The 24,415-nt window shown below is 39.2% G+C and overlaps 1 protein-coding gene across 2 annotated transcripts; it reads left to right on the top strand.

The window, feature by feature from the left end:
* Nucleotides 1-6,249: 6,249 nt before the first annotated feature.
* On the top strand, nucleotides 6,250-23,938 carry LOC122663678 (type I inositol polyphosphate 5-phosphatase 12-like). 2 transcript variants are annotated; one of them, XM_043859296.1, is made up of 11 exons: nucleotides 6,251-7,250; nucleotides 9,918-10,170; nucleotides 11,181-11,988; nucleotides 17,468-17,592; nucleotides 17,807-17,891; nucleotides 18,466-18,619; nucleotides 18,722-18,762; nucleotides 18,871-19,138; nucleotides 19,355-19,478; nucleotides 19,556-19,913; nucleotides 23,362-23,938. In XM_043859296.1, exons 1-11 carry the CDS (start codon nucleotides 6,431-6,433, stop codon nucleotides 23,716-23,718), a joined length of 3,393 nt encoding a protein of 1,130 aa, XP_043715231.1. In that variant the 5' UTR covers nucleotides 6,251-6,430; the 3' UTR covers nucleotides 23,719-23,938. The 2 variants fall into 2 exon arrangements, with proteins under 2 accessions (XP_043715230.1, XP_043715231.1); XM_043859295.1 differs by having other exon boundaries at nucleotides 6,250-7,250; nucleotides 18,466-18,762.
* Nucleotides 23,939-24,415: the final 477 nt, after the last annotated feature.

Genomic DNA, 24,415 nt, shown 5'->3' with positions numbered 1-24,415 from the left:
GCGAAAACAATCTCTTCTTAATGCCAACAAACTTCTTATGGATTTGTCATTTTGCTAAAAAAAAATTGTTATCATTGAAGCAACTCTACAATCTTAAGAATTGTTGAAAATAATTCAATATATAAATAGGAAAATGAGTATTTATCCTATACCGTACATAATTCCGATCGATCACATCGATGATAAACACCTAATATAGCATCACGAACCTGAAAAAATATGGAGAACTTATGAAGAATCGGTGGGGCTGAGTTGTGCCACTGGTCACTCTCCTTAAGACTGTAGATGTCCTTTATGGTGCAAACTGTGTTTTTGTGAATCAACTTCCAAGATAAAAGAGCACTGTTGGCCCCTATCGTAATTGTTGCACTTGCTTGTAGGGTCACGTCAGGACACTTCAGAATTGTACTAAATTTTGAACATAGCAAAACAATGAATAATGAAAGCCAAGATTAGGATAAATCAAATTTGGGATAAAACTATTAGAGAAATGGAACTACCCCCCTCTCTACATATAGGAGAGGAAAAGACATACCGAAGCACCATGTTTTTTTCCACAAAAATGTTGTCCATCATTAGGCAGCAGGACTGAGGCTTTGAGTCTACCAGTTGTGATGCCAACGACGCCATGCTCCGCAACATCTTCCATCCCATTATCCCAAACTTGCTTTGCCGTCGATCCTTACACCAAGAATGAAAACTTCAATTGTGTCAATGGAGATGTGTTCAAGAGGAAGCATATGTGCAAGGTTTTGTCAGAGTAGGATAGACAGAGGTGGGATGCAGAGGTAGAGAAAGATGCAAAAAGGGAGGGACGCCACTAGTAGCGTAACATGGTGGGTTGGAGGGTGCAATTAAGGTTGTCAAAATCAAACTCAAACCGTTTACTGAAACTGAACCGAAATCGTTTAATAAATGGTTTGATTATGGTTTTAAAATTGAGTATTTAATTAAATGGTTTAATTGAATTAATACTCTTAGATGTACATATATGAACCAAAAAAAAAAAAAAAGATTTAACGAAACCGAGTCAAACCGTTTAATAAATGATTCAATTATGATTTCAAAATTAAGATGGTTTAACACCCTTAAGTACAATAGTGGAAGAGGGTCCAATGGTGGTGGATCACCGGTGATTCAAGAGTCTTCTCATTCCATTTGATAATCATTATTCCACTTGTGTGGGGATTGCTTCCCAAGCTGGCAGCGAGGAAACCTTTACCATGTCAAATGGATCAAGTGTGTCACATACTCTTAACCCTAATTCAATCCAATTATTTATCATGCCGTATCAAATTTGCATTAACTCAATGTTATTCCCATGTCGTGTTAGTGTAAGACTGTGTTTGGTATGTATTCTGAAATAAGAACACGTTCTTAAACAGATATATAATTGTTTGGTATGCATTCCTATTCTCAACTCCTAGAATGGGTCCAAGAACAAGGCCCATTCTGGAATAGGGAAGGTTGATTCCTACACCTATTGGAATTGACTATGAGTGGAAGGTGAGAAAAGAAAATTAAAAAACATAATAAAACAAAAAACACGATGATGCAATGATTGATTTATGTGCCTACCTTGTTTTTCAAATTAATTTTTTTTTAAAACTTTTTCGTCTTTTCTTTTTCTTGGCTTCCAAACATAACCACACGCAAACTAACAAAAAATCAATGTGAATTATCTCTCATAACTCAACAAGTGTTTTGAATTAAAAACTCCAAATAATCACATGGGAGAAAGAATGCTAATCGGTGCTGTGTGTGGATGTGTACCTATGCCCAAATACAACGTGACACGAAAAGACAACCACACTCCCTAGAAAGGTGGAAAGGTCCAGGGGTGCGGTGGTTTTTTCGTGTCGAACTGTGTGTGGCCACAGATACACGCTTACATACAACATTAGTTAGCGTTCCTTTATCTTAATCACATAAAAAAAAGGTCGTATCTAATGCACAAAGCTCCTGCATTCAACAGGGTCTATGGTGGATAAAATGTACGCACCCTAATCACATATTTATAAAAATCTTTAATGTTTTTTTGGACTAAGTTTCCCTCCATCCATAGAAGACGGTTCACTAGGGGTGTAAATGAATAGCCGAAATTCATTTCCGTATCTATGTTTGTATCCGTTTAGAACTATCCGAATCCGTCCAAAAGCTAAACGGATGCGGATACAGATAGGCTATAGCTATCCGAAAAACTATATTTGCATGTAAACAGATAAAATATTTGATCCGTATCCGTATCTGTGTCCGCATCCATTTAGCACTATCCGAATCCGTCCGAAAGCTAATCGGATACGGATGTTGATATAGCACTATCCGAGCCGAATCCAATCCGTTTACATCTCTACGGTTCACCCACCATCCTAGGGCTCCCAAACCCCTCCTAGGGTTTTGTATGTTCCAAAATACCCTCCCGATAACTTTTCCTGCCCTCTCCCACTCTGTAGTGAATGAGATCCCATTTACTGTGGGTGGAGAGAAATTCGATCCTTTTTTTTCGACTCCAATTTCTATAGTTCCAACCGATTCAAACCGATTGAGTGGATATAATAATTCCTTGTTTGACCCCCAGCTCCCAAATGCCATTGTCCTAGTGGGAGGGAGCAAAGATGCCAAATAATGCTTCCCATACCTTATTAGTGGCCAACACGTCTCCACTTGCATTTTGTTTATACACTAAGTAACTGTCTCCAGTATTCTCTGTATTTAAACTATGTAATGCCCACCAATGAATTATTGAGGAAAATAAAAGAGAAACATAAATCAGATTGAGATAGAATAAGTTAATTTTTATTTCTTTTTTGGTGAAGATCTCAAAGTCCAAATCTAGAGAGAGAAGCACGTAGCCACACATACCTAACTCTTACCTATAAATCCAAGATGGTCCTACATCTATTATATAGAATGTGCTTTGACCAAAACTACCATTTAAGAACCCAATAATTAAACCTAATTTCCACCTTCCACATTATTCTCCATTAATGGTCTGTTTGGTTTGATTTTTGGTTTTGAAATGAATAATTGAACCGAACCGATTGACACCCTTAAACCAATACAAATCAATACAATGCCCAATTATTCAGACTATTACATACCAAATTAAGCCTAAAGGTAGTCTATTTTTGGTTGAGCTCCAGCTTCTTTTTAGATTGTGATGCGATTATGGAATTATAGTTGTATGATTGGAAAATAGAATTTGAGAATCCTACTTGGGAAGAAGCACTCCACTTAGATGTTCAGATCTTTAGGTTTTGATGGAGTGTTAGAAGCTTGAAAACCCTTACTCCACTATCTTTTGAGTTACATCTTATTTTTGGCTTCTAGCACAAAATTGGGGTTGATCTTAAAAATAGGTATATATATATAATTCAATTGCTGGGAAGGGTGAAAGAAGGACGAGGGATCACTACGATGTCAAAGTCCAATTTTTCACCAATGAGGGTGTGAAAAACTGAATTATCTAATTTGGGGTTTTTAATGATGAGAGATAGTATGGACTGTGGAGTCCACAAGGGATGTGAAAGGGCATACATATGAATATGCACACTGGGGTCATGATGATCTTTTTCTTTTCTAAGAAATCGGATGGAGCTAGTCAAACATGTACAAGTATATCCCTCTCAGCTCTTAAATTTTGGTTTCCATTCATTTAACTCATATTGCATGCGAGAAGGTAAGTTTATGTTATTTGCTACAGGCTCGATCAAATCTTTCCGCAAATTGGAACCAGAGTTATTTTGTATTCGTATAGAGCTAGATCATGCCACCAGTTTAAGGTTGAAGATAAAAGAAGTGTGGTGTTCAAATCAGCAGATCTCCGGTCTTCTTCTATCTCCATCTACTAATCCTTGGTCGTGGCATCTCCTTAAGTACCTTTTGTTAGCCCCGTAGCCTAGGACTTGGACTTAAAGTTTAACATGATAGGGGATCCTTTGTGTTCTGCAATAGTTTCTTATTTGGACATAAATGCCCTGGACTCTAACTCTCTTGTATATTCCTCCTTTTAGTTTCAATTTTTTTTTTCTCATACAAAAAAAAAAAAAAAACTCATATTGCATGCGAGAAGGCACATAAATATGGGTGCGAGGGCTTGATACACCTGAATCATTGTCCCCTCCAATTTGCTGCCCCCTCCAATTCCTCTAATTCCTCACATGGAGGTGGAAATGACCATCCTACTCCCTGCCCGAAAACATTACCCAAGGTGGGGTCCACTCCCCCCTATTAGTGGAAGTGGAAGTGCCCGCGAATTGGAGGTGATAATTATTCTGATACACCTTCACCAGGAAGTAGAACATGTCTCAAAGGATTAAGATCCTCTCCAATTCCCTAAAAGTGTAGTGCGGTGCTATTTAGGGTTGAGAGTTGGACACGTGGAAGATGTTAAATCCAATGGTGCTGAGCTCGATTGACCCAGTTTTTTTTTCTTTCTTCTCGAGCTTGGCACCCTTAGATTTAACATCTTCCATATGGTGAGCTCTCAGCCCCGAACTACACCACACTGCACTTTTAGGAAATTGGAGAGGATTTTTTTCCCCACCTCAAATAACTGTCATACAACAGTTTAGATGGGTCAAGAATTTTGGAAAATATAAGTAGAACCCATGATCAATTGTTCACTTTTCAAGTTTTAGTTTAATTGAAGTTTGCCAAGTGGTAAAATAATTTTATAAGGTATTGAGAAACCAAGGACTAATAAGGGATTAGTGTGGGTGAATGGATACATAGAAGAGTTGCCTAATTGACTCTGAGCCTCAAAGCTCGCAAGGGCATTGGCCACAATGCTCCCAGAGTAATCCCTTACTAGGGGGGGGGGACTAGGGGGGGACATGAGTTTTTATCCTCTCCTGTTACAGCACGGTGCAATAATGCATCGTGTGGCGGCTGGAGAGGCCATGTGCACCATGTGGGGCCCGCTGTGCACATGGTCTCTGCAACACCACACGATACATTACAACACCGTGTTGTAATAGGAGAGGATAACGATTCAGGGGGACATCCCCCTGAACTGATATCTTCTTAGCTTTTCTTTGATCAATGTACTACTGTTCCTTTTTCTCATGATTTTTTATAACAAAAATTCTCTTTACCAAGAAAAAAGTATCATACATATGAAAGAATACATTGAATTTCGGTCCAAATTTAACACTTGGTTCATCCCTATAATTTCATAAACACTCAATGGTTGGAATTTCTAGATCACCATTCCACTTGACCAAAAACCTAGGGTGTTCTAAATTTACTTCTGGGTGAAGGCATGCTAAAATAATTTTCCACACAAATATGCTATTTGCCTCCACTTCTAAGTAAACCCTAATCTAAGAGCTAATCAAAGTATGCCCATTCACTATTCCATGAGTCAAATCATCATTGATGAAAGGATTCTTTCTTCAACATGGGTGAAGGTATACTTGATCCTGCAAACAGAACTGTAAAAATTATGATCAAAATTTCAAAATAAAAATCAAAAAATTGATGGTACATGTTTTAAACATTTGGATTTAAATATCGAGCAAAAAAAATTAAATTGTAAGGCCAACTCATGTTTTTTTAAAATTAAATATTAATATTTAACAAAATAATTATAAATTTATAAAAAAGTAATTTTTAAAAATATATTATTTCATTAAAATATGAGAAATTTATTTTTGTATTTTAGGTATTTTTTCTCATATAATTAAAGATCAGATAAAAATAAAAGTTTAAAATGCATTTTAACTAACTATGCTCAAGATACAAAATAAATCATGAATATCTCCCAAGGGTGAGGTGGGTAGTAACACGGTCATGTCAAAGGTTGGTGTAATATGATATTAATGGGGTTTATATTTATTGATGAGGGGAAAAGGCTAATGCAACCTTGCTGGGTCCTACCTACGGGTCTACTAACATTTTACAGCCTTTAATACCTTATCACCCCAACCTTTCATAACCTCTCGTAAGTTCTAAACCAAACTTAATTAATAAAATTTAGTTAATCTTAAATTAAGTGTAGTAAGCAAGCAGTAATCATTACTTAAGATTAATCTCCAAAATTTTCTTATGCGATTGGGAATTTGCCATGTGCCCGAAAAATGGATCAGATTAAGATCCGTATCCAACCAACCTGGAAAGTTACAAAGGTGTGTAGAACATACACGTGTACTAAAGAAAAAGGTGAGGATACATTGAGTATGATTGTAGCTTAACCACATCAAATAAAAACTCCCTGCAAAAGCAATAAAAAGCAAATTTCATAATTAAGGGCTGTAAATTGAGGCGGCAAGAGCCAAGAAGACATTCCCGTCCGCTACCTTTCAATAAGCTTCGCCTGAGTCTCCGGAACCCCAACTCAACTCCTCCTTTCTGATCCCAAATCAGACATTTCTCTCTCTTTCTCTCTCTCTCTCTCTGTGTTGCAGAATTGGAGCTTCAGAGAGTTTTCATGGATGAACGAATCGAAGACGACCACGTTGGAGACCTCATGATGACAGTAACCAATAACACACCACACCGTAAGACCCAATCATACAGTCAACAACTAGGTATTCCACCAATACAGAGGCCAAACACGGGGAGAAAACACAGCCTTGATGAAGGTGGGATTCCGAAGAACATCGATCGATTCTATGACGACTCCTCCGACGAAGATTTGTACCCATATGGCAACTTTGGTGGTTTTTCCGGTCGCATTAACCCAGTTGGCAGCACGGGGGAACGGACAGAGCAGTTGGGTGATTTCTTGGAAGGGCATTCTTCGGATTCTTCAGGGGAAATCCGGAGAACGTCGTTGCCGGAGTTTATCGCCAGTGGTGGCGGAAAGGGGATCTTCAAAGTTCCAATTCGTTCTACCATTCATCCGGGCCAGCCGCCGGGCTTGGAATTGAGGCCGCACCCGTTTAGGGAGACGCAGGTGGGTGGGTTTCTGAGGACTATTGCATGTACTGAGACGCAATTATGGGCTGGACAGGAATCTGGGGTGAGGTTTTGGAACTTTACAGATATTTATGCCCCGGGGTGTGGTGTTGGGGGTAAGGCAAGAAGAGGGGATGAGGAGGCAGCACCGTTCTATGAATCCGCTCCAACAGTGCCCACTACCTGTTTGGTGGTGGATGCTGGGAATAGGTTGATTTGGACAGGGCATAAGGATGGGAAGGTTAGATCATGGAAAATGGATCAGCCTTTGGATGGGAATCCTTTCAGGGAAGGTCTCTCTTGGCATGCTCATCGTGGGCCTGTTTTATCTATGGTCATGTCTTCTTACGGTCAGTGGTTTTCTATATATTCTATTTTAGTTGTGTTTTATGGAATCAATTTATTGGAACTTCTCTTGGGTTTGTTGAATTCATGCTTGATTGGAAGCCAATCCTTGGAAATATGATACTGGGAGAAGTTTAAACGTTAAGAAACAGAGAAAATCTGTATATAAGATTATTTAAAGTCTGAATTCACTATGGCAATTGAATTAGATAGCAAGAAACGCCAAAGCTTCTGCCATCCTGTTTGTCAGTGTGGTGTGGTGGTTTACTTTTGCAGTCTGCAATGGATGTCTCCCTAATTTCCAGTTTGCAGATTCTTGTACTTGCTAATTAGTTCCATGAAAATGTTTCTATGAAATTATTAATATGGACTGAAATTCTGTTGAGGCATTAATGCACGCAATCATATCCATACTTATCTCCTCTGAACAAAAAAAGTTGAAGAATAGAATTTAATGTAAATTGTTCAATTGACTGAAATGCCAAATCGAAAGCTTGAAAAGTTGAATACAGCTTCTAGCTGGGGAGGGCCCTTCATACCTTAGAGTTAAGTAGTGTAATTTCTACTCTTCCATGTGAATCACATACTTTATTTGTTTGCTACCCTGTTTGAGTCAGAAACTTTGCATACCAAAGTAAGAAGTTTTTGATGCTCCATCTATTACTATTGAAAAAACTAACTAATAACTTAGGATTCAGATTCAACCAAGAAATGATGGGGTCTTAGAAACTTGTAAGAAGCTCACACTTGGAGTTTCATTTGAAGGACGTATTGTTCTTTTCGTCATTTGTTTAAGGATCTATCTACATTTAAATAGGGACAGGTAAAATTTGCCAGTTACTGTTTCTAGAGAGTAGTGAGGAAAGAAATGCATAGTTTGGGCCTTGTCTCAAGTATGGCCATTAATAGAGCTGATTGGAGGGCTACGATCCAGGTAGCTGATCCCATTTAGGTGGGTTATTGCTGAGTTGTTGTTGTTTCTAGAGAGCGAGTCAGTCCAGTTTCTAGATTTGTCACATGCTGAAATTGTATGGCCCACCAATAATCAAACTTTTCCCTTTGTACTTTCAGTTGTCAAAATTTAAAAATTTTCTATATGATAGAGTGATTTTAGGATGATATTTACCATGAGTAGAGGATGCTGTTTAGCTTATGATTTCTGTCTGTCTTGGGGAAGAATCATATTACTATTTTATTATTCTCATGGGGTTAAAGAGTCTGGTTATATGGATTATGTGGTGGTCCTTTGATTTAGTTAAAGAGTTGAACTTTATGGATTACTTGGTGATCTTCCAATCAGTTGAAAACTTGGAATTTATAGTTTTTAATTTTTATGATTCCTTAATTCTATGAAGAATCAAATGAGAAGTCAGTAGGCTCTAAGTAAGTAGTTATGTGATAGTCGGCAAACTTAATGTAGCTGAAATGAGGATGTTGAGACTTGAGATGGATGAGTGGTAAAACTAGAAACGGTAAATTAAGAAATGAACAAATTAGACCTAATTAGGACTTAGAAGTAACTCCAATATATAATAAGTTGAGAGGAATCCATTTGAGGTGGCATGGACAAGTGCAATGGAGACCTTTGAATTCACTAGGAAGAAAGAGTGAAATGATTCAGATCGGAGGTGCTAAACAAGCCCGGGGGAAGCCTAAAACGACTCTAGGATAAGTGGTAAGAAAAGACTTGCATAGCTTAGGACTGGTAACAAGTATTAATTTGAATAGTTGATTAGCAGAAGAGGATCCATGTGGCCGATTCTATTTACTTAAGATAAGGCTGAGTTGAGTTGAGTTGCGTTGTATGTGATAATCAACTCAAGTCAAGTACTAGTATGAGTAGGGTTTAGTTGAGTCACTAGAGAAATCCTGTTTATTTCATAGTTCTTGTTTCAATGACCTGCGATAGAGGGAAATTGTAGGAATTTAGAAAGGTTTATTCTGCATTTCATTAGGCAAATGGAAAGGCTAACCTTCAATATATGAAGCCATTAGAGAAAATTTCAATATTTAATGTTATAATGTGTATGAACACCTAATCTTGGGTTTGGGGTTGGGCGGGCATGTCCCCCCCTTTGTGTTTATTCTCATTATTTGAATTGATTTTAATAAAATTCTAGGGGCTGGCCCAGGTCCCAGAGAATATTCAGGTTATTAAAAATAAAAAATAAAAATCTGTATGAACACCTTAAAAGTATATTCATCTTTATGCCATGGGATATGTTTGTTGTTGAAGAAAATATGAATGTTTAATTTTAATAATCAGTGTCCAGTCATTCGGTGAGCCTCAAGACAAACCAAGCATTTTCTTTCCTTACACTTAATACCCACTTGTTCCAGCTGTTTTGGTATTTGGGCTGTGTTAGTTTGTACTTCATAATTTTCGATGTTACTCAAAATTTTTCTGAGTATATACTGTTGCTACAGGTTTAAGAAAAGAATGTGGGAGAAAAAAAAGAAGGAAAAATTGCACCTGTCCGAAAGTTCCATATTCATTAGCATGAATTGCAACTCTTTGTCTCATTCCTTAGCTTTTGCATCAATTCTTATCCATGGCATGAAGGCTTTTCTTGTTGTTATGATTGATGTATAATGCAGAGAACTCTTGTGAAAGTTATTGTTTCTCAAGTAATTTATACTCACCTTGTTGACTTGTGTTACTTTGGAATCAGGTGATCTATGGACAGGTGGAGAGGGCGGTGTTATTAAGATATGGCCTTGGGAATCCATAGAAAAATCTCTTTCTTTAACATTGGAGGAAAGACACATGGCTGCTTTATTAGTTGAGAGGTCATATATTGACTTAAAGAGTCAAGTCACGGTTAATGGTGTTTGCTCCATATCTGGTTCAGATGTGAAGTATTTGTTATTGGATAATACTAGAGCGAAAGTTTGGAGTGCTGGGCAACTGTCCTTTGCTTTGTGGTATGTCTCACCTGAAAAATTTGTCTCAAGTTACGCACAATTTGTTTAAGTCGAATTTTTTAGCTTTGTGTTTTTTAATTTTTCCCTGGAAGAATCTTGCAAAAATAAAAATAAAAAATCTTAAAAATTCATATTTGCTGGATGTTATTGCTGGAACATTTGAACCTTCGTCTTTGTTGCATTTCTCATCTTTTATGATAAAGAAAATGAAGTTTCATATTGTTTCTCAAGATTCTGAACTACATCTTGTGATTCTCACTTTTGTTAGATTATTTGTAATAATTTTGGAAATAAAAAGGTTAATAATAAACCTACTAGTTTGTAAGTGTCTTATCTATTTTGCGGCATGATTAAAAGGGAATCTTGCTAGGCTATGTTTTAAATCCTTGGCATTAGTTATGCACTTATGCATTCTCTACTTCAAATAAAAGGTTTGGGCTGCTGGGGAAAATACCCGGGTTTGAGTCTTGAGAGCAGCCACTTTGCGCAAAAAAATGCCGAGGTTAGGGCTGTCTACGAGCTCACCCCTCCCCCTCCCAAGACCCCGCATAGGCAGGACCAGCACTGGGTAATGGCCTACTATGAATATCATTAGGGTCCTAATGTGTGTGTTTTAGTGAGAAGTTCTTGACTAGTTATGTAACTACTTGTATATGTTTCGGCTGTATGGTACTTTCTCATTATATCTCCTAACAAAGGAAACTGCCTTGAACTTTATTTTCCAAAATATTATTATATGGGAGGGATGATCTCATCTGGCATATGGGTAGGTATTGCATTAAGTAGTTAGGCAATCACCCCCTGTGAAGGATAAGCAATTTCGCCTGCATGGTGGAGGTTAGATTGTCCATTATTATTATTGTTACCACTCCTCCCCAGTCCCCACAAAGCAAAGACTTAACTACCTGTTATTTTTTTTCCACCACAAACATCTTTATGATTCTAAGTTGTACAGGAACAAAATTGATGTACCATCCTAAGAAAATCTAGAATGTGGTTTTGCTCACCAGGGATGCTCGTACACGAGAACTGCTGAAAGTATTTAATGTAGATGGTCAAATTGAGAATCGCGTTGATTCGTCACCATGGCAGGATTCATCTGTCGAAGATGAGATGAAGATTAAGTTTGTTTCCACGTCAAAGAAAGAGAAATCACAAAGTTCCATTAGCTTCTTACAGCGTTCACGTAATGCTTTAATGGGGGCAGCTGATGCTGTTCGTCGAGTTGCAGCGAAAGGGTCTTTTGGAGAAGAAAAGAGAACTGAAGCCCTAGTTCTGACAATAGATGGAATGATTTGGACCGGTTGTTCAAATGGCTTAATTGTGCAGTGGGATGGAAATGGAAATAGGTTACAAGATTTTCATCACCATTTTTCTTCTGTTCAGTGCTTCTGTACTTTTGGAGCGAGTTTATGGGTAGGCTATGTCAGTGGCACTATTCAAGTGTTTGATCTTGAGGGCAAGTTGCTTGGAGGATGGGTTGCTCACAACAGTCCTGTTATAAAAATGGCTGTTGGGGCTGGTTATGTCTTTTCTTTGGCTAACCATGGTGGTATTCGTGGGTGGAGCATTAAATCTCCTAGTCCACTTGACAATTTAGTGCGATCAGAATTGGCAAGCAAAGAACTGCAATATAGAAGGCTAGAAAATGTGAAAATACTGACCGGTACTTGGAATGTTGGACAAGGAAGAGCCTCTCATGACTCACTTATATCTTGGCTAGGTTCTGCAGCAACAGATATTGGCATTGTTGTTGTTGGGTTGCAGGAAGTTGAAATGGGTGCTGGTTTCCTTGCGATGTCTGCCGCAAAAGAAACTGTGAGATTTCTTAGGCTTTCTTTCTATACTATTTTTAAGTTTGATGCTATCATTTTCAAGGAACCTTGCTGCAGTTATGTTGTTCATGAACAGAATTGTAGATATAACTCAGCTGTTAATGTCATGCGTTTGTGTGTCTTTTATGAAATGCTTAGTCGCATGTCTCCAGAACTGAGCTGCTGATGGCTGATGCCAAAGATTTGGAAGTCTGATAATTTGTAAAAAAAATGCTAAATGTTAGCTGAACCTTAAACTCTGTTTGTATGATCTGTTGTGTTAATACTGTTTTGCTTGATGTATGTTTGCGTATCTTGGCTTATGATGCTGCTCAAATTGTTCTTCTGTACTTTGATGTTTTCTATTGCTTTCTGGTAGAAAATTTTGTTTGGTTATTGCTAATATTATTTCTGCAGTAGAAAAACGATAGAAAAGCCATTAAAATTTTCTCTTTTTTTTTTGTGTCACTGCCGTTGTTGGAAAATATCCATTTACTGTTGTCCCCACCCCTGCACTCTCTCTCTCTATAATGTAGTCCTAGATTTGAATTGCTCAAACTAGTAACCAAAACAGGATCTTTACCAAAGGATAGGTTCAGTTTAGGGTTTAAAACCATGAAAAAATATTAGGTCAGGGAAAACACTCCAATAAACAAGAAATGATATGGGGGAACCAAAAGAACAATGGGAACTAAATCATATGAGGAAACCAAGAGAACAATGGGAACTAAACCATATGACGAAACCAAGAGAACATGGGAACCCAAATATATTAGGTCAGAGATGGGGGTAAATAAATCATAAGTACTCCTCAAGTTTCTCATGTTTGGAAAGAGCATTCCCTTCCATCTTTCTGCAGTTCCAACGGTTTGGGGATTTGAACTTACTTATTGATGATGTATAATAATTTGAAACCAACTCCAAAGTCCAAAGGGTATTCTTGGCAAAGAGGGAGGGTAAAATTGTAAAATGACACCACATTTGCGAGCTTTTCAACTCTCAAGTCAACTTCTATTCTCTGCGGTTTGGCTGCAACCAGAAAGAAGGCCACAAAAAGGCATGCACTGAAATGGCTAATTGGCTATTACGGAAGCCCTTGCTTCCATTACTTCTTCTTCTTCTTCTTCTTCGGGGATAAAGGAATCAAACGTTCAAAGCAGTGACCGCAACCCTAACTCTAACACTGCTTTTCTTTCTCTTTCCCCTTCTGTAACACAACTATGGAGACCTGCTGCGCAGCGAAATCTCAGAAACCAATGGTCCAAGTTGCTATCTTACAAGCAACAATGGGTGTCTGCGTCTTCCAGTGGCAGATCTCATGCAACATCCCTCGTTAATGCTTATCTTTCACAGAGGTTTACGATACTCTCTTTGCTTCCATTTCTCAATATACTGTCTGTGCTATGGCTCATTTGCTGTTTCTATTTTTTTAGAGTATAATTCTAATAGTTCACATGGGGCCTAGAGGAGGAAGCACATGGAGAAAGAAAGGACAGCCTAACCTAGCTACCCAGCTGAATTGGCCTTGCCCTGCAGTTAGAGTGATTTGAAGGGAATAGGGTAGCCTGCTACTCAGTTTTGCACAAATACAATAAACAGGAAGGTGGCTCGATACACAGCCATGTGTACCGAGCTGTATCAAGCAGTCTCGTGTTGTATTGACAGGTATGGGTTGAGACAGTTTGATATTTAGGCCATTTCAAACTCCCCCCTTTATGGATTGACCTCAGCTCAATCCCTCTATGGGTTTCTTTGCCAGGGCTTCCGCTTCATTTTTGGTGTGAGGATGGCCTCAATGTGGTGGGCTTTGTTCTTGGGAAGCCTCTCTTCTCAGATGGAAGAACCAAGATAAAAGATAGATTGGCCTTTGCCAGAATTTGCGTGGAAGTTGCCGCCGATGCCCTCCTTCCGTCCTCTATCACAGTCACTGATACTGAAGGGTTTTCCTTCCAACAACCTGTTGGCTTCGAATGGTCTCCCCCCCCTCTGTGCTTCTTGTCGAGTGTTTGGTCACCTTCAAGGTAACTGCTAGCGGACTTCTCCCCCTTCCATTGCTGCATTTTCTAGAATCCTCTCACATCCCCCTCTTGAGCCCCGCGCCCTCTCTGCCCCTCCTTCTCTCACTCTTGTCATGTCCGCCCTTCCTCCAACCGCCTCCCCCATTGTTGGTGTTGGTGCCCCCTCTCCCTCTCCCTCTCCCTCTCGGGGTCGTTGCCGGCGTCGAACTCGTAAAACAGTTCGCCGTCATGGCTCTGCTTTTTCTTCCCCTCGTGACCATTCCTTAGCTCCTCCCTCTTGTTTGGTGGTCTCCTGTGGCCTTTGGACTGCTGGTCCCAACCGATTCCTCCCCTTGGAATCTCTGCCTGACTCCTCTAATGCTCGTGCCTCTCTGACCTCTCCTTCTGCGACCTTGGCGCTTCCCCTTCCTCTGTCATCGAGTCTCTTTCTTCCCCTGTCATCGAGTCGCTTTCTCTTTGTTGCCCTGGCTTCTCATTCTCCAGACAACCCTTCGTTTATCCCTCCCAATCTCCCCCCTTTTAGCTTAGTTAGGGATTTCTGCCTTTCTCAAAGGCCAAAAAGTCTTTTTTGACTTCCTTGAGTGATCCCCTTCTGGTGGGCCCCATGGTGGTCCCTTCTTCTCTTTCCTCTACTTCCATTCCCCGGCCCATCTCCCCCTCCTCTCTCGTTCCTTCTGGGCCTATTGATCCAGTTGCTTCTTGCTTACCGTCCCTTTTCTCTAGCCGTCCAATCCTGGCCCACCCTTGTTTGGGCCTTAAACCTTCTATTGTGGCTCCCTCCTTTGTGCCCCAGCCTAATGCTCCTCCGCCTTTACAATTCTTTCGCCGCCGTAACCCCAACTCCCCTCCTTTCCCTAAGATCCACCCCTACATTGCCTACTCCCTTCCCTGCGAGGAGAAGATTTTGCCCCTGAGTTTGGCTATCAAAGATCATTTTTTGGGCCGTGAGGCTGTGGATCTGGGTTAGGTTTTTGATTCGTCGTGGCTGCCTTTGGTTGGCTTTTGTAGTCCTTTTGTTTGCGCCGCTTTGTGCATAGTTCTTTTTTGGGTTCTTGCCCTTTTTCTTTGCTAGCCCTTGCCGTTTGGCAGGTCTTTGTAATTGGTTCGCTGTTCCCTTCCCCCTCCCCCTTTCTTTCCTTTTGGTAATGAAATTATTTATTCATCCACACCCCCCTTTAATTTGCATTGATATCATCTCCATAAGCCAAAATTCGATATATACGGACCTAAACATCTCGAAAATGGTCCAAGTTTCGATGAAATTTCTCAAAGCCAACCGAAATATTTTGGTTTGGCAGGCTGTGGAAACGGAACAGCCTGTGATACTGAGGAATTGCAATGTTTCCCCTGAAATTTCGCTGTTTCAGAGAAATCTCGAGAATGTTTTGGATTTCGGTATCGTTTGGTCAAACTCTTTGTATAAAATGCATGGTTTCGATTGAAATTTCTCAGTTTCGATGAACTTTTGACCATGTTTTGAGTTTCAGTATCGTTTTGCAAGTTTCGACTCCAAAGAGGGAAACTTCGTAGAAAACCTCAGTTTTTGTGATTTTTGGCCAAATCACTCCCATATCTTTGTAATGAACCATGAATAATATTTGATAATTATGAAATGGTTTCTAATTTTATGTTTATTCATTCTTAAAGCATATTTTAGTTGTTGTAAATTGTAATTGAATTATGTGTGTTCTAGTACTAAATTTTGTGTATGCAACATCGTACACCGTACCGCGTACACTACCAATCTAGGGTTACAAGCCAAACTACCAATTTTTTTTTTACAATCTAAGGGTCCCACTATGTTTAAAGGGGTCTAAAATAGGGTTTCCTAGAAGTTTTGGGAAATAATTTGGCCATTTGGGTCTCGAAACCTGGAACCGAAATTTTGCGGTTTTGCGAAATATTTTGGATTTGCAGAATATTTCGGTTTCGAGCCTGGTCAAAACCAGGCTCAAAACCGAAACCTTGAATCTTGCATATCAATACTTAATACCTTGACCATAATAGCTCTGTCTCACATGCATGCACACACACACACACACACACACCCCTCTAATTTCAACTTCTGCCCTAGACCGTTGATCCACTTCTACTTGCTTTTTATTCCTCTAGATTACCAATTTTGATTACCATGATGTAGATCTCATGCCACTCGCAGAACCAGCCCAATTCGCATTTGTATCTGCCTCACCTTCATGTGGTTCTGGCGATTGAACAAAGGCCTTTCCCATTCACGATTTATGTACTTGAGAATCTAGTCAGCTGCCTCCAAACGAGAAATCTTTGGGGGCATGCATGAACTAATTTGCTACAGTGATTTACATATATAGTGTTTGTTGGAGTGAGTGAGAGATGGTCAAACTGCTCCACAATTTTCTGTTATCTACTTTGTAAAAACCATAGATTGGAGGCCTTCCACATGATTTTTCAAACATCCATTTTAAGCATTGTGGCCATAGACTACTGACACCAGCCGTACAACCAGAAGACATCAGCAAGCTCCTCCTTAGTTCTTCAAAATTGAAAAAATTCGAAGTCTGCCATATCTTATTCTTTGATATAAAGTTAAATATAAATCAGTTAGCCTCCAATATAGAAAAAGAAGAAAGACGCAGGGAGGAGGAGAGAGGCAGATGTGAGCCTTTGGTGAACTGCACTCAATAAGTGAGATGAATTACAATAAAATGCACTCATATTATATGAAAACTGCACCCTGCCCTAAAAATACTATTAATTTCTCATAAATCAAGTGAGCAACACACAAAATAACAAGATTACCTAAAATTTTGTGTAAACACTTTTAACCGAAACCCTTGCATGAAGTTGCATGATCAGTCTGTTGTCACCTATCAGGGGGAAAAAAAGAAGGGGAAGGATCAATCTGTTCTCATCTATCCAAAACAAAAAGAAAAAAAAGAAGAGGAAAATCAGACTGTTGACCAACAAGACCTATCTCTCTATTCGAAGAAGACATTATCATTTTACTCATTATACTATTTACATTGAGAGCTAGTTCAAATTTTCTTCTAGTTCCTTGGGTAGGAAGCTTATGTTTGGTAAAATATGCTAGTCTAATAGTCAATTAGCTAAATACATTTAAATAGTGAAATGTATGTCAAGTGTTATTAAATTTTAAGGGCTGAAACTTTTTTTTCCCCGGCAGTTTCATTGTCATTATCATTGTTGCATTCAAATCATATGATTGTGACCGTTTTAGCTTTTCTCTAGGTAACAAAGAAACAGGCATGGTTTGTTGGTTTTCAACATGGATATGGGTGTCTCAAACTACACCTTTTATGAAAACTATATGTATGTTTTTATTGAACAGAAGTATTACTGATACATCAAAATTTTGAAAAAAAAAATTGAAGGGTTACATATTTTTATATTCTTTTCCTCTGTGGATATTGGGCCTTCTTTGATTTTCTATATTTTATCCATTTACCAATTTTATGGTGATTGTAGGTAGGGCTAGAGGGGAGTTCGATTGGTCAGTGGTGGCTTGATACAATAGGAAAGACCTTAGATGAGGGATCAACTTTCGAACGTGTTGGTTCAAGGCAGTTGGCAGGCTTGCTCATAGCTGTGTGGTAAATCTTTATTATAGGGAAAACACAAGAAATATATCTTTTACTTTCTTATTAATAGGAATTCGTTTGTGTTTGATCTATTTTTGGAATTTCAGCTTGTTAATAAGTATAAGTGAATTTAGTTGCCTCCTTTCAATCTCTACTGTGGGATCTAATTTACCCTACAATTCTTGTTAGTGGTTTGCCTATGAATTTACAAAAAAAAATTTTGCAGGGTCAGAAACAGTCTTACACCATATGTTGGGGATGTCGATGCTGCAGCGGTTCCTTGTGGTTTTGGACGTGCTATTGGTAATAAGGTATATCTTTCTGCAGAATTCTAGTGGATTTGGATTTTTCTAGCCGAACTCAAGTAGATGGGCCAATTCTTGGTACGGAAGGTTCAAATTTTTGGATTTCGCCTCCAGTTCAACCTCTACCGAAACCGAAATATTTCGGTTGTAATTCTGATAGTCATTTTGTTTCGATTTCTTGCAAAGCTGTAATATTTTGGTAATTTCGGCAAAATTTTGAACCATGTTAGTATGTTGATTTTGAGTTGCTAACACTCAAAATATGAATTGGGAACAATGGAATAGTATGTCAAAATCTCTCTCTCTCTCTCTCCCTCTAAGCCGTAGTTGTCATGGCGTCTAGGTGACCCAAGGCATTGGAGGGGAGCCTCGATGCAAGGTGACACCAACAAGGTGCCCACCTAGGCGACCAAGGTGCCTGGATGCCTAAGAGACACCTTGACAACTATGCTCTAAACACCAATACATAACACATACCTAGCGAACATTTTCTGGTGATTCATAGCATAAGTTTTCTGTTATATTTTTGCCACACTTTCTTTCCCATACATTTACGTGATAAAAGGTTGTTTGAGCACAGGGGGCTGTAGGTTTGAGGATGAGAGTTCATGATCGGATAATGTGCTTCGTTAACTGTCACTTAGCGGCACATTTGGATGCAGTTAATCGCCGCAATGCTGACTTTGATCATATATATCGAACAATGATATTCACTCGGACAAATACTGCAGCTGGTATGGTGATGTTCCTGTTTTTGTGTTCCTCTCTTGCCTGCTGCACATATTTATTTTGGCTGCTTTATTCTTCTGGCTTGCCGCTGGTCCTCTCTCTTGCAGTTGCTGTCTCATCTGCCACTCAGTTGCTTCGTGCTACAAATGTATGTAGTATTTTTAATTGGACTTTTGGAAATTTGAATCTTCAAGTCTTATTCTGTTGAGTGCTTCAATCTCCAAGTTAGAATTATAAAGAATTTCTGATTTTACAGCCTGTGAGTGCCCATTCCGAAGACGGGAGGCCTGAGTTATCTGAAGCAGACATGGTTGTATTTCTTGGTGATTTCAATTATCGGCTTCATGGCATTTCTTATGATGAGGCAAGAGACTTTGTTTCACAAAGATGCTTTGATTGGCTCAGAGAAAGGGACCAGCTTCGAGCAGAGATGAAAGCTGGGAAAGTCTTTCAAGGGATGCGTGAAGGAATCATTAGATTTCCTCCCACATACAAGTTTGAACGGCACCAAGCTGGTTTAGGAGGTATTTGATAACATGAAGTATGAGTTTTGTGTTGTCTTTCCTGTTACACTGATTTATAATTAGGGTTATAGTCCTCTGGTATTTCTTTTTGTTGTGCATTTTATGAACCAGATGAACTAAGGATCCTGTGTGCATGCCTATCACACTTGGATTATGTTTATTGTGTCATTCCTAAAAGTGTTGAATTGTAATTTTGTGCTATCCATCCATTTGTAGGGTATGATTCCAGTGAGAAGAAACGCATTCCAGCCTGGTGTGACAGAATTTTGTACCGTGACAGCCGATCAGCTTCGGTATCTGAGTGCAGTTTGGAATGCCCTGTAGTCTCTTCAATTTTCCAGTATGTTTCTTGGTATTGTCGTTTCTTGTTAAGCTCTTGTACGCCCAGCATGACTTTGGACCTCTTTCATTTACCAGGTATGAGGCTTGCATGGATGTTACCGACAGTGACCACAAGCCTGTAAGGTGCATATATTGTGTTGATATTGCTCATGTAGATGAGTCAATAAAGCGACAGGAGTTTGGGGAAATCATGAGATCTAATGAGAGAATCAGGTCCATGCTTGAAGAATTAAATGATGTTCCAGAAACAATTGTTAGCACCAACAACATAATTTTACAAAACCAGGACACATCCATACTGCGAATCACCAACAAAAGCACGAAAGAAGCTATGTTTGAAGTCATTTGTGTAGGACAGTCAACGGTCAAGGAGGATGGGCAAGCATCCGAACATGTTCCTAGAGGTTCCTTTGGTTTTCCCCGCTGGTTAGAGGTAACTTCCATTTCTTTCAATATAAATACCAATGCATTTTATGCTTACTTCATCTGCACTTTGTTCGTGGGATGCATATTATTAAGTTGCTATGTATTTTGTTGAGTGTGTTAAGATTCTTGATAATTTTGGATGGGGAGGACCAATTTTTTGTCTGTTGCAAAGCTTGGCCTCTTGTGTTTTTTATTCACATCTCTCAGTTTATTGTTGTAGTGGTGTTTTTTGCTCTAATTTTGTTTCTGCGTTTCATTTTGTAGTTAGTAAAGATAGAAATTGTATCAATTTTAGGAGAAGGTATGAAAAATGTCGAAACTTTCTGAGTGGTTTAAATCAGCTTCACAGATACAACTAATGTAGTTTTTAATGATGTAACTGTAATGATTTGCATGTGTCTTGTACCATCAGAGTTGTCAGCCATTGAACATATCACCAATTCAACTGAGTTTTGCTCTTCTGATTGTGTTTTCCTCGCACAACAGAACAGTAGCTACAGCAGAACAATGATCCATAGACAAACTCACCTAGATAGGTTTTTGGGAGAGAGAATAGAAAAGACAGGCTTTGATTCATTTAAGTTGGATAGGAAAATATCTACAAACTACTTCCACAGAAAAGTACTGGGGAAAACCCAGAAAATGTTAGATGAGCATGCCAAGCTAGGGAAGGTGTCTGGAAAGGATAAAGCAATATTATCTTTGGCTCTTTGTTGAGATCTAGACTTTTTCATTCTTCCAGTCCTTAGAAGGATCCTATGTTTTTTAGATACACTTCAATGTGCAAGCTGAACCTGTGCCCGACGCATGTGGACACAAAATTCCACCTCCACCATCATGACTATTACATAAACAAACTCATCTCCACACACAAGGCACAGGCATTTCTACTGCTGCTACTAGTGCTACACACCGAAGGTAATTACTATTTATATAATTATTCATATCACCCTTAGACTTGATAAATTATGTAAAGGCAATACAAGTAACTTACTTAAATCCTCCCTTTTTTTTGAGAAGCGGGATCGGATTTTGGAGAGAAGTGAAGGAGGGACTTGATCCCAGTTCTATGCTGTGACAAGCAAGAGGCTATACCAGCAGGACAAACGGGTTAGCACTCCCCTGTACTTGTCCTATATTTACTCAAAGAGTCAAAAGTTTCATTTCTATCCCCCCCCCCTCCCCGAAAAGCAAACTTTTACCTCTCTTTCTCCTTGCAAATTCTGAATCCCTAAATTACCCGTACTCCCCTCCCCTCTATAGCCCCCCTCCAGTGTCACCCCAGTACTCAGCCTCTCTCCTGCATCTCCATCACCTCTACACCACCACCTCCTCACACGGTCACACCCCCGCCTTCCACTCTACTGTGAGCCACCAATAGACATTAGCTGAGAGTTGAGACGCATATGGCAGAATGGAAAGAAAAAAAAGAAAAGCCAATGAAAGAAACTAAAGTACATTGGATGATTAGAACATACCAGACAATATCGATGAAAGTCATGTAAAAGGAAGATTCTTTCCAAACAGAAATCAGCACCAAGGGAAAGAGAAGATTGGCAACCCTAAGAAGTCTCAACCAAGAGAGAAACCCTAACTATGCCTGAACTACGTTTCTGCTACTGCATGCTACGATTTTCTGAATTACCGAAGCAGAACTACATGTAGGGGTTGCCTCCACCAGTCTCCTTTGGGTTTTCTGACGACCCAGATTACAATGTAGCACCACTTCCCATCTGATGAATCATCTTGACCACAAAGCTAAATGAAAAAATTAAGCAGCCTTGCATCAGACAATTAACAATCGAAAATTTAGAAAAGAAATGCTTAGGAAAGAACAGAAAAAGAAGAAGCAACAATCTTTTGGTGTTCTCTTCTTAGTTCTTTCTACTCATTCCCCTTGCCTCTTACAATATTCAACCCAAAGACTAGTATTGAACTGCAGAGGTCGCAACCCAAGACAGTCTTGTGATGTTGTCTGGGCAGTACAGTAATGACGTTAGAATCACATGCCTTCCCTGACAGGATGATAATAACCACACTGTCACCAGGCAATAGCAGAGCAGATTAAAAAGGCGAAACATGCGTTTCTTACTAATTCTTTAATACTATGTTTCAACGAGCCAAGTTGGGTGGCAGCTTCCGGATCGAGATAGGGATGGATGACGGTTCTTCTCTTCCTTTCTGAGAGGACTACATGGAGTTGATCTCAAGACTCTTGGAGAATCCAATCTTCTCCGGAACAATTGCTTCATGGCGGATATCAGATGCTTGGGGCTCGTCGGAGGACTTGAAGATCTGAACTTCTTCCCGAAGTTCATGTGCTGATGCAAGACTTCTTCGACGCTGATGAGCCTATCTGTTCTGAAAAGTTCGTCCTTGACAGCTTCAGCGCAAATCCTGCAGATCCATCAACCTTCGGTACCTATTGCAAACTCTGGCTATGTAAGAAGGCATGCATTCCTCTGTTAATCCACAGCATTCACATTTGGTGAACTCAATAGAGGGGAAGGTGGAGTAAGAGGTGGTGGCGGGGCAGAGGGTGGGGGAAGATGCCGCAGAAAGGCTGCGGTAGTGGGATACCAATGGAGGGGGTTGTGAGATGGGAGGGGAGCAGGGCTACTTTAGGGATTTAGAATTAGCAAGGGATAAAGAGGTGGAAGTTTGCGTTTTTGGGGGTATCAAATAAGAAACTTTGAGTAGGGGAGTTTGAGTAAATATAGGGTAAGTATAGGGAGGGATAGAAACTTTCCCTAAATTGATCTCTTTTATGATACTTGTATAATGTTTTGTATGTTATGAAAATAAATCTGGACTACCTGTAATTAAAGATAATAAAATACATTACAGTTACAATTCTGAAATTATTATAGTTATATATGATATAAAAGTAAATCTTAAATTATTTAAAATAAATTTGATGGATACTCCTAGAGTCCCTGAAACCTGAGGGTGGACCTTGGTGCAACGGGTTCGAGTCAGGAAATAGAGAATGGAACTGCAAATCTGGGTTTGCGTAGCTGATTTTCTACCCACTTTAGAGTATGTTTTTTCCTATTAATAAGTTAAAATAATAAACCTGAATTATGTGGTGTACTACCTCTAAAATTTTCCTTCAGTGTGTTTTCCAGAAAAAATTAAAAAATGTAAACCTGACTTACATGGTGTACTCATTTCAAAGTCTCCTTTGTATTAAATGAGAGAACAGAGGTTAAAACAGTATGCATAATGAATTGATCATTGGTCATCTTAGGACTTTCTACATTGTTGGACGTTATGAACTCTTGCTGTTATTTTGCAAATTATGATATGCATATTGTCAGCGTCACCTTTCATTATGATTATCTCTAAATATCCTCAACTCATAGTTTTTTTGCTCTCTTCTTGAGCTGTACAGTGTAGCATATCTCTCCTTCCCCTCCCCCCTATCCTGTTTATTTACAACTTTTGTGGTTCAGGTAACTCCAGCGGCTGGCATAATAAAACCTGGCCAAATTTCCGAAGTATCAGTGCATCATGAGGAGTTCCATGCCCTCGAAGAGTTCGTTGATGGTGTTCCACAAAATTGGTGGTGCGAAGACACAAGAGACAAGGAAGTGATACTAGTCGTGAATGTACGAGGCAGTTACACCATTTACAGAAAATGCCACCGGATTCGTGTGCGCCATTGCTTCCCATCTAAGACTTTACGTATTGATTCAAAATCCAGTGACTCTAGGAGATTCCAGGGAAATGTTCTTCATAGAGCTGACTTCCGACAGCTCAACAGTTCCTGTGATGTGGCTAATGACTTGCGGTCTTTGCAGAGTCCGTAATGATCCAAAGAGTGAAATTGGAAAAGAAACCCACTCTTCAGTCGGGGGAATGACCAAGGCATTAAGGCAACCTTCAACCTGATGCCAAAGGCATCCTTTCTCGAGACTGCATCCATACATGCATCTTGATGTAAATACCTGAGGCCTGATCATGATTTTTATGCATCATGGAGTAGGTTCATTTTGTTTGATAGCAATTTTATCCATTATTTCAGCTCAATTCTGTGAAGCAGAATCAATTCTTTGACTCCCAAGTCCCTTCCCCGTTGGTTTTTTTGATTCCAATACATTGTATTATTATCTGATGAATGATTCATATTTGTGTAAAAAGAAATACAGCAGGCAGCAGTAGTGGTTGATTTTAGTTTTTCTTAGCAGAGATTTTCTGAATAAATTGTTGTCCATCAGAAGTTAAGAGAGAGGGAACATGGAGTGTTGTATGACATTATCTATTTTGGCTTTCAAGAAAAATTCCTCTGGGTACAATTTTTTGAATTATACAGCTGCTTTTTTTTTTTTCTCTCTCTTTCTTCCCTGTTTTTTTCCATTTGATACCAAATTTTCGTTTACGTGCATTCCTTCTGAAACAAAAACTATCACATTTGTTTTGCTTTGTCAAGAAGTGTTCAATCCTGCATTACAATATATAAAAGAATCCTATGGATGAGCATGATACCTTGTTCCATTACTTCGGTTG

This window comes from Telopea speciosissima, chromosome 6, assembly GCF_018873765.1.
Source record: "Telopea speciosissima isolate NSW1024214 ecotype Mountain lineage chromosome 6, Tspe_v1, whole genome shotgun sequence".
NCBI classification, from domain to species: Eukaryota; Viridiplantae; Streptophyta; class Magnoliopsida; order Proteales; family Proteaceae; genus Telopea; species Telopea speciosissima.
This window is presented reverse-complemented; position numbering and strand designations above follow the sequence as displayed.

Bases quoted from the DNA above. Each gene is read 5' to 3' on its own strand.
- LOC122663678 (XM_043859295.1), top strand. From the start codon at position 6,431: ATGGATGAACGAATCGAAGACGACCACGTTGGAGACCTCATGATGACA. The intron at 11,989-17,467 runs GTGAGATTTCTT...TGGTGATTGTAG, and splicing joins TGTCTGCCGCAAAAGAAACT to GTAGGGCTAGAGGGGAGTTC. The intron at 18,763-18,870 runs GTATGTAGTATT...CTGATTTTACAG, and splicing joins AGTTGCTTCGTGCTACAAAT to CCTGTGAGTGCCCATTCCGA.